The sequence below is a fragment of the Micrasema longulum genome, unplaced genomic scaffold (genome assembly GCF_059751315.1).
Source record: "Micrasema longulum isolate JH-2025_06_02 unplaced genomic scaffold, ASM5975131v1 h1tg000087l, whole genome shotgun sequence".
Taxonomy (NCBI): domain Eukaryota; kingdom Metazoa; phylum Arthropoda; class Insecta; order Trichoptera; family Brachycentridae; genus Micrasema; species Micrasema longulum.
The window spans coordinates 1988590-1999835 of NW_028277293.1; the positions used below are offsets into that span (position 1 = coordinate 1988590).

Consider the following 11246-nt stretch of genomic DNA (forward strand, 5'->3'; position numbering starts at 1 on the left):
AGAACTATTTTATAAAAATCAAACTAACGCATTAAATAACAAAGGCATAAACAACGATCTAACTATGCTGACTAAATGGACAAACATAATCTTACGTTCACTTAACGAAAAGATATGTGATATTACACATTTTAAATCTAGAAAAAATCGATAAAAATACATGCCTACATAAACGATGAACGACTAATTGAACATGTTTAATACTTAAGACTAACAATAGACAGATAATTCACATGGACAATTCACATTAATAATTTTATTTGAAAAGTAGCAACATAAACATAGCAGTACACGAGATATAGGCGCATCAGGAAAGGCTGCCTGCATATAAAGAATAAATATCATTATTATTATAATAACTAGGGGGAGACGGGGCAATTTGGTGCAATAAAATCTTATCTACCTACGAAGCCTATGTAAAAATCTAAAATATGTTATATGCAACTATGGGGAACAGGTAACCAAAATGGCGTAAGCAGACTACGATTACAGCAAAATAAAGTTTAAAAGTTAGTAGGTATATGAATCCCCTTATTTAATATCAACCAAAGGACTGTTTGAAAAAACTAAACAATTAAATGTAATATTATTTATCTTCAAAGCATTAACTTTGAGGTCAAACATTTTCAATCAATGTTAGTAAATATTTGTATTTAACCGACTTTTTACGTCTGTCGAAACCGGTACCGCGAAACCGTCCAATTTTGCCCGCTTTTTTGCAATTATGTTGATTTTCTCCAAAAAAATGTATGTTGTGCTTTGTTTTTTAATTACGAAGAATGACCTAGGTAATCGTTGAATTGGGTTACATTTGTAAATTCAGTCGTATTTAAATGCGATTTCAAGCAATTAAAAAAATTTATGGCGGGCAAAATTACCTGAATGTTCCTCCATGTTTGCCCGCAACCATTATTTGTTGAACTGTAGCTCATATGACGTTCTTGTCTAAGAACTACTCTATTGAATTATTAATTCAAGGGCAAAATTGTCGTTTGAGCATATTTTCAATGGCTAACTAATAAAATATTCGTCTAAAAACGATTGGGCAATTTTACATGCCAAACTTTATTTTTTTTCATACAAGCAATTTATAGGCCTTAGGGTTGTCAAAATCTGGTTGATAGCTTAAGAAAAATTAATAAGTCTTGTTTATTTAAAGAAATATTTTATTTAAGTACACATACCAATAATCCTAGTCTTGATTACCTAAATGACAATTTTTAATATCAGGTAGGTACTAGGGTGGAGTGAAAAAATCTTTTTTTGAATTTAGGATTTCCTGTATTATTAATCGATGTCTTGGAAGTACTCCACTAATTCGGGAATTGCACTGGCTACGTTTTCTACAGAGGGTGGAATACAAACTCTGTTGGCTTATGTATAAGTCACTGCTCAACTCTGCTCCAGTATATCTTAGGGAACTCTACATTCCAGATGAACTAGCTGACAGTCGTCTTACGCTTAGATCAGCTACATCTACGTCGAAAGAAAATGTTATTATACTTCTACGCAAACAGCGCACTAAATTCGGCGAACGTGCATTTGCGGTCGCAGGCCCTACGGCATGGAATGCTCTCCCAGCAGAAATCCGAAACTGTGAGAGTGAAGTGATGTTTCGGAAGAAACTTAAAACCCACTTGTTCTCTAAATCATTTGAATAAATTCTTAGCATGTGGTGGAAAAGTAGTATGAAAAAGTATATTGTTTTTCTTAAATTAAAAAGTTAAAGTTAAAATTAAATTTAAATCTTTATATAATCACTTTGTAAAGCGCCCTCGAGGTATTACGAAAATGGCGCTATATAAGTTATCCATAATTATTATTATTAAGTACATATGAAAGAATACAAAATATCATAAAATTCCAACATTATCTTCAGGTGGCGCACTGACACCAAAGATTTGAAAAAAAGTTATTTTTTGTCAGATATTGTCTGTGAGCAAGCGCCTCAAGTTGTCTAGTTTGACGTTGCAAAAGACATCTGGCAACCCCCCCCCCCTCCCTCCTCGTAACATTCTCAGACTGTCTTGCCGTGCGCTTTCACTCCACTCTACCGCACCACAAGTTTTATTGCGAGTAAGAAATGACTTACTGTGGCTATCTAATGGAAAAGATCCTTCTGCGAAAGACAAATGGGAAATAATTGCAAGTGATGTGATTAAACTGTGGAATAAAGCCATTATTCCTGTCATATCACTACTCACAAACGAAAATACACCTATTACTATGACTAATACAAACAAATGAAGAAATCACAGAATAAAAATACAGAAGAACATATTTTTTTGCTCTCCGAGCCAGATTCTTTGTACATTTGCCACTGCAAGCCTTTTTCTGGAACCGCTAATTCCATTTAAAAAAAGCATAGTGGAGTTTTTTAATTTGCACATCGGAGATATTATATCAACTATTGTCGCTATTGGATGTGACGGAACAGTAGTCAACACGGGTTGGATTCCAAGAATGGAGCAATGGAGAAAGACAGTTAAATCGACCCTTATATTGGTTTATATGTAAGTTGCATGCTAACGAATTACTACTGCGTCATCTATTCAACACTTTGGACGGCTGTACGTTAGGTCCCAATATGTTTGCAGGAGTCTTAGGTAAGATGTTACAGTACTGTGAAGACTCACCTGTGGGAGAATTAGAGAAGATTGAGGCAATGTTACCTGAGATTAACTCGAACATTTTAAGCAATGATAAAAATACATCCTTCAGATTTGCCAAGCTGTTACACAAGGTAGCGTGACAACTGACTTGGCTAATAAGCAACCAGGAAATCTGGCACACTCTCGTTGGCTAACCTGTGCAAACAGAATATTGAGGCTATATGTGGCTAAAACATCCCCATCCGAAAGTATGATCGAGCTTGCTACGTTCGTAATAAAGGTGTACGCGCCAACAAGGTTCAGAATAAAAACTAAGCCTTCTTGCAAGTACGATCCAGATCATACCTTAAGCATGATAAAAAGATGCTCTTATTTAAAGAATGACCTGAAAACAATTGCATTTCGAATAATACAGCGGAACTCTTTCTTCGCACATTCCGAGAATATTTTGTTAGCAATGCTGCAAGACAAAAGGCAACATATTAAAGAATTAGCACTTAGACAAATACTTAAAGCGCGAATACTGCAAAGAGAAAGAAAGCAAGAGAGTTTTTGACCCCCAAATTAAACTTCGAAGCAAACTACTATTTTGATTTGATGAACTGGACAACAGAAAAAATATTCTAGCTGCCATTTACTTTAGTGAAATAAGGGACAAAATTATGAATGAAAATATAAATATCTGTAGGAGAAAGGCGTAAAACTGGTCACTGATGCAAGTTTGGCTATTTGTGGAACTGCAGCAAGTGATGAATTCATCCGAGCAAGAATAAAATCGAGAAAATAAATGCCAACATTCGACACAAAATCTCAGTTTTTCTCAGATGTTCAACGAGCTACCCCGCATATAGGTGATATGACTGAAGGTTGAAATAATAAAAACGAGTTAAAATCTTGAATTTTTTTAAAATTGTAAATTGAGATAATGAAGTTAAAGTGGATAAAAATACTAGTTTTATTTATTGAAATATTTCGAAAAATTCCGTCTTTTTCTTAATTTCAAGTCTTCTGCGCCACCTGAAGATAAGTAAAAAAATAAATTTTATACCTATTTCAACAGCTACTTATCCATAACATCGTTTAGTAATACAGGGTCAATGATATATAAAAAAAAAACAATTGCCACATTTCACTCCAGCCTAAGGTACACACATTTTTCGAAATGGCAAATACTTATACCTATGTAGTGAGAAATAATAACTGTTTTAGGAATATAGTTAATGAACAACTAAGAAGGTTAAAACTAGACGACATCAATTTTAAAAATGAATATAAATTATTTCGGAATTAAAGTCGATAGCTACAAAAGTGAAAAAATATCGTTTGAGGATGGATAATAATGGAGGCTGGTTAACTCCAGATATAATGAAAATGATCTAATATGGAAACAAATTGTATACCATGCAAAAAATGAGAAATGCTTCAGAATCTATTAAAAAGGAATATAAAAACACATTATCAAATGAATAAGGAAGACAAAGAATAATTAAATTAAATTATCTACATTAATGATAATATTTTTGGAAATCTAAAATACCTAATGTGTGCCAAACTTGTAATATAGTTTTAATTTAATTTAAACTAATTATTAAAATAAGAAAGTGACAACCCTAACACATTTTTCCGTTTGGGCAAAATTGACAACCCAGAGGCTCAACTTCTGCCTTTTAATTTGCCCATCGTCTTAATTCTCGATTTAAGCTATTGAGAGCACATAATATAAACAGGAAATGATCGAAAAACCTTTGTCTATATTATGCAACAAGAAAAACTAACCTTTATTTTTGCTATCGAGCAGTATATTAAAAAACACAGAGTCGTAAATGGCCCGCATCAAATTACACGCGCACTTTGACAGGTTCTGACAAGCCACTGAGTAAAGTTAGTGACTAAAGCTTCCGAGGGAAGTTAGTGAAATAAATCTACTTTCGTCCTTAATGTACCAAATTTACCGAAATCAAATGGAAATATATTTTTTTAAAGGTTGATCATAGATTAGACTTTTTGGGCAAAATATCCGTTCAGGGCAAAATTGGACGGTTTCGCGGTAATATTATTTATGTTCAAAGCATTCACTTTGAGGTCAAACATTTTTGATTAATGTTAGTAAATATTTGTATTTAACTGACTTTTTACGTCTGTCGAAACCGGTACATAAACATAAAAAGTGGGTAGGTACTCGGTCTTAAAAATCTTTTCGCCGGCAGATCCATACGGAGTAACCCCAGATCAGCCTTCATCTATGCTTCTTTCAAACAAGAGAAAATAATTACAATATGAAAGTATTCAAGAGAAAAATAAATTATTTATATATATGTATACCCATACAGTTAGATTAAATTATGATAATAATTTTCAATTAAAGTTCTAGCATTTTCTTTTATAGTTGTTTAAAGTGAGGAAATATATATCGATTTCAGAAGAAAATATGAACATTAATACCTACTTACATATTATATTTACAATATGATATATATGACTTATTTTATTATTTAAATTAATATATTTTAGTCGGTAGATCGTAGACAAAAAATAACATTTGTGGAATTACGTAGAAACAAGACCTAATTCTTGCAGAAAACATACAAAATACAGACATTATGTTACCCGTGTTTCGTGTTATTGTACCTATATTATAATATGGATTACGTTAGGTATACGCATAGCCGCGTATAATGGGTAATAGGTACCTCCGTACCGCACGGAGTGCTGGGTAGATAGATGGTGAGTTTATCTGTGTTGGTGCAAGTCCATGCTGCTTGTGTAGAGTAAATAGTGGTCCTTGCTCAGCAAGAGGCGCGCGGCAACGTCGGGCCCCGAGTCGACGGGCCGGCGCGGCCGCGGGGCGGCGAGAAGGCGGCGCGCGCGCCCGCGCGCCGGGCCGCGCGCCCCGCGGCGCGGGGCTGCCCGCGCGGGGCCTTCAGCAGGAGACGGAAGGCGTGCCGGCGCGGGCCGCGCTGCCATACTCTTGGGGCGGCTGTACCGGCGCGCGGCCCCCCGCGCCCTACCTCGCCGGGCGATACCCCCCGCGCGGCCGCCGCGCCACTCCCGCCCCGCTACGCTCAATTAGCATTAGCACTGCGAATTCGCATAGTATTTCATATTAGCATGTGTAATGCTAACTGTACTTGCTAGTTTTAATTATTTGAACAGTAATTACGTGCAGGTTCTTATATTATCATATGTGTCTAGTATACGGGATTTAGGTATTATACTTGACACTAAACTTTTTTTACAATTCATTTTCAACATGTTATCAATAAATCCTTAAAACTCCTTGGATTTATTAACAAAAGCGCAACTGACTTTAAAAATATAAATACCCTTAAAACTCTGTTCTGTTCCCTAGTTCACCCGCACCTAGAGTATTCCTCTGTTATCTGGTCTCCATATTATGATGTTCACATCAAGAATATTGAATCAATTCAACATAGATTTTTGAGAAAGATAGGTTGGAGGTTGGGCTTATCCAGAGACCAATATACGTATAATGAGTTAGAAACTAGCTTAAATATATTTTTTCTTTAAGACCGTCGAAATAAATCCGACCTAGTCATATTTAAAATTCTCAACTCGCTCATTGATGCGCCTGAACTACTAAGCTCGATAAAATTAAATATTCCAACTAGAAACCTCAAACAAAACATACTCTTTCATACCGATAACCATAGAACTAACTATGGTTTTCATTCCCCTATGCCCAGAATCCTTAGGTCTGCCAACAAACATACCAGTCTTGATTTCTTTAATAATAAGTTGTCTTCATTCAAACGACCACTAAATCAAATTAAATTATAAACACCTCTCTCCCGCTTCCATTCCCACAAAGTCTACTATATACCATTGTGTCTTTCTACTTTTCTTAATAATAATTTTCTATGCATAAATATGTTATTAAAAATGCCCATTGGGCGTATTTATTAATTAGACTTCTATATTACCTTCTCTTAAATATTCTTCATCTCTGTTGTAATATGTTAATAAATAAATAGTTATAATTTGATAATTTATAAATCACAATTTTTGTGAAAATCACCTCAAAGGCGCTTTACAATAAGGAAATATTCAAACACGACTTGCAGCTACAGAGCGCATGGAGTGTTTGGATTCTAGTTATTTTTTTCTCAATACTCACGATAGGGAATTAATTTCTTTATTTATTCAACGTCTTTTGCTTTCAACAAAATATAAAAAATAATCATAAAAACAAAACACTGTGTATAAACAAAATGAACAAAAAAATTAATATATCAAATTGATGGCAAATATTCTTAAAAATATGCAGAATTTTTAGCATGATTTTCTAAAGAGGCGCTCTGTATTAACCAATATGACTGATTTTAACAAATGCGTCACATCCAATATGCATAACTTTTGTTACTTTTTTGTATTATATGTTCACTAATTTTTTTAGTTTTAATTGATCTATTTTCGTACTATGTACTAAATGATTATTGTGCACTGCTGTGATTATTTCTGAAAATTGTTTTTTTTTTAAAGGTTCTTTAAACCGTTGATGTATAAATAAATAAATAACCGAATGCAAGTTGACGTCGTATACACACTAAACTGTTGTCGCATGGCTAGTGTCTTGGACTCACGGATCAGGGGTCCGTGGTTCAAACCTCACTTTACTACAACTTGGTTCCAATTTGTTAATAGTGAGTTATTTAGAACTCGATGAAAATGGCCGTAAAAAAATAATATTTGGGGAAATCTTGAACGCAAATATTTATTATTAAAAACGACAATATTCTAAAGCGTTTGATAAGGTGGATCATCGATTTCTTATGCGTAAATTAGAATATTTGGAAATGCACGGTGACTGATAGAGATGGTCCATCTATTTCTTAGATTATAGACGTTTTTTTTTATTTTTATATGGGAGTTGCTTTATTATTTACCTTGCTTATAATATACAAGGTTTATATATAAAAAGGTGGATTTTTCTGCAATTAAATTTCTTTAAATTGATCTAAACTGTTAGGATCAGGAGGGATATACTTATGTGAACCAATCGGGAACTTCTCAGCATTTGCTCATGTAGAGAGGAAACCACTTAAAACTCTCCAGGAGAAACCAGCCTGTTGGCAGTAGTCAACAGGCCTTCCGTTTCACTAGAGGAGTGTTCGGCATTTTCTTCCTACTTTGGTTTATTTTACCAATTGCCTGCACTATATTGACCATGTATGATACTACCTCTCGTGTGAGTTCTTTATTACCTATCACCGATAGGATGTTGCGTAGATCCTCACCCAGGCTTCTGCATCGTGCCTCCAGCTGTTGCCTTTGAAAGCTGAAAAAGGGGCAATGCATCAGATTATAGACGTTAGTCAATTATGGTTGAAGAATAAAAGTCCGATTTCATCATCTTCATAGAACTGTTCTGTATATCCCACTTTCTATCCTTAGTAACTTTTCTTACTCTCTCAATCAGTATTCTTCCAATACATTTTGCCAACAGCGTTCAAAAGGCTGATTGCTCTATAATTTCCGTATTCCAACCTTTTCCCTTGTGTAGAGGCATAACAACAGCCCTTCTCCAGTCTGAAGGAATGTATTCATTTTCTAAACATCGGTTAAAAAGCTTGTGCAGCCATAAAAAAAAAAATCACCACCCGCTTTTATAAACTCTGTTACAACATTATCAAAACTTTGCGTTTTTCCATTCTTCATATATTCGGCAGCACTTCTTATTTCATCCATTCTTATCTCTATCGTACCATCATCTGCATTTAAACTTACTTGAGAAGGTGCTGCAGTGCTTATATTTCCTGTATGTGTTTCGTACACCTCGAAGTATTCCTTCCATCTTGTTTTTATTTTACTATCGTTCGTCACCATTTTTGCATCTTTTCCTTTTATAGCTGTCATACGCCTACTTTTATTACTTTTTCGGTAATTTTTTACCGCTATCCAAAATATCTTTATATTTTCTTGAAAGTCTAAGACTTATCAATAGAAATCCGGGTGAAAAATTCAACTACCCTGACAATACTCCAGATAATAATTTACCATACTTTTCTCGGGAAGAATGTCTAGACACAACGAATTGTAATATTTATTTTTCAAATAAAATTAGTGAAATAAAATCATAAGATATTCGTAAAACAGCTGGTCCGGATAATATTCCTCCTAATTTTTAACATAATTATGTACATGAATTGAGTTTTCCATTAAATTATTTGTTTAATTTGTTATTGTCTGAAGGCCTGTTTCCGAATCTATGGAAAATGAGTTATTTGACGCCAATATTTAAAAAGGGTAACAAAAATGACATAAAAAAATTTAGACCTATTTGCATTCAATCAACTATTCCAAAACTATTCGAAAGCCTTGTACTTGACAAAATAATTTCACAAATAATACATGCGATATCACCAGTTCAACATGGTTTTACTCTCGGCAAATCAACTCTGACAAATTTGATTATTTACCAAAATGATATAATTAATGCTTTAAATGAAAAATGTCAAGTAAATTCGATTTACACTGATTTTAGTTAAGCTTTTGACACGGTTTGTCATACAATTTTGGTAAAAAAGTTATATTTGTTAGGATTTAGAGGGAATATGCTGAATTGGTTTTAATTAACTGGTAGATATATGATGCTGAAAACGAATGATTTTATGTTACAGCCGTTTTTGGCAACAAGTGGGGCTCCTCAAGGATCCCACTTAGGACTGATTCTGTTGATGTTAATATTCTACTGTTTGCCGACGACTTGAAAATATATAAGATTGTAAAAAATGAAACTGATTATTATATTCTTCAGGAGAATATAAATAGATTGTAAAATTGGTGTAGTTTAAATTAAATTCAGTTAAATATAGGTAAATATCAAAGTATAACCTTTTGCAGATGTAAAAACCCGATTTAATTGACTTATTTGTTAAATTGTATCGATTTGATAAGAGTGTCTCAAATTAAAAAAAATTAGGTGTTTTGCTCGATAGGAAACTAAAGTTTACCTTTTATATTAATCAGATCGCTAATGATGGAATGAAGATGCTTGGATTTGTTTTGAGAGTAGCATCAGATTTTAAAAATGTATTTACTGTGAAACGATTATACTGCACATTAGTAAGGTGTAGACTTGAATACAATTCTTCGGTTTGGTCACCCTATTATGAAATTAATTCTCATGTTATTGAAAGGGTACAAAAAAAATATTGCGCTTTATGAACTATAAATTAAAAATACCTATAGAAGCCTTAAATCATGATTCTCTTAGAAGTGAAATGAGATTACTTGAATTGTCAGACCGAAGAGTTATAGCTGATTTGTTATTCTTATTTAAAATAATGAAATCAATAATTGACAGCTCTGCCTCTACTTGAACTAATTCGAATACCTGGTAGGTGCACTAGAAGTAATGAATTTCTTTTTTGTAACAATTCTCGTACAAACTTCGAAATGCATTCACCTATGTCCAGGATACATAGGTTTGGAAATAAGTTCGAAGAAATGTTTGATATTTTCAATACAAACTCTGTTAATGCATTAAAATGTAATCTCACTCGTTATTTTTTAGAAAAGTAATGAATTTATTAAAAAAAAATACTGTTAAATTTTACTTTGTTTTCTTGGAAACGCATTTTTGTTTATTTCTTTGTATCCATAAATAATACTTTTGTAGATTTATTGCCAAATTCCAACTTCTTCCAACCAACTGATAAAATAAAGGTGTTATTAAGATTATCTAAGTTTTCATATTGCTGCAAAAACCTTATTACTTATTAAGTATTATTGTAGCACTATTTTTCTTTTTCATTATTACCTAGTTAAATGTCAGAGATTGCATCGTCAGAGATTAAAATGAAAGAACTAATTGACCGAATAGATGCTGCTTTTTCAGATCTGGGACTCTCAATGAATATGAGCAAAACTAAGCTTATGATCATTGATCGAGCTAATAAAGTAGCGCCATTATCCTTACCGCGCAACTTAGAAAGAGTCAACAATTTCATGTTCTCTCATTAGCGAGTGTGTGAAGGTGAAATACGGTGACGTGTTGGTATTGCTAAAAGTGCTATGAGTCGGGTGGTGAAAATCCGGAAGAATCGCAGTATAACCATTAACACCAAAAAGAGACTGGTGAAGGCCTTGGTTTTCTCAGTGTTCATGTATGGTGTGGAGTGTTGGACACTGAGGGAATCTGAAAAGAAAAAAATCGAAGCATTCAAGATGTGGTGTTGACGGCGAGTGCTGCAAATTCCGTGGACAGCCAGAAGTACAAATGTATCTATTCTCCAGGAACTGGACATAGGAGAAAGACTTATATCCTTGTGCGAGAAAAGAATCCTGCAGTTCTTTGGGCATATTTCCAGGGGAGATTCTAATAGTTTGGAGAATAATATTCTCCTGGGAAGTGTCGAAGAAACAAGATTGCGTGGACGTCAACCGACAAGATGGAGCGGTACAGTCACTGAGTTATCAGAATCATCACTGACGAATGCCTATAGAAGAGCACAAGACAGTTCCAGATGGAGGGAGACTGTCCACAGACGAGCCATGCCTGGAGTCAGGCGTAATCACCATCCTCAGACATGAGGCACGGATTGAAGAGTTAAATACTAGCCACTTTATGTATATGCCGAATTATTCTCAACTTTACTTTGTCATATTTATATT

The 11246-nt window shown here is 34.0% G+C and overlaps 1 protein-coding gene across 1 annotated transcript in view; it reads left to right on the forward strand.

Annotated features, from left to right (window-relative positions):
• The window catches only part of LOC148284819 (uncharacterized), a 45552-nt gene extending 39870 nt beyond the window's left edge, over window positions 1–5682 (forward strand). Inside the window, exon 4 of the mRNA XM_088234374.1 lies at window positions 5403–5682. Within this exon, the coding sequence (XP_088090500.1) occupies window positions 5403–5682 (280 nt within the window). The remainder of the gene's footprint in view (window positions 1–5402) is intronic.
• Window positions 5683–11246: the final 5564 nt, after the last annotated feature.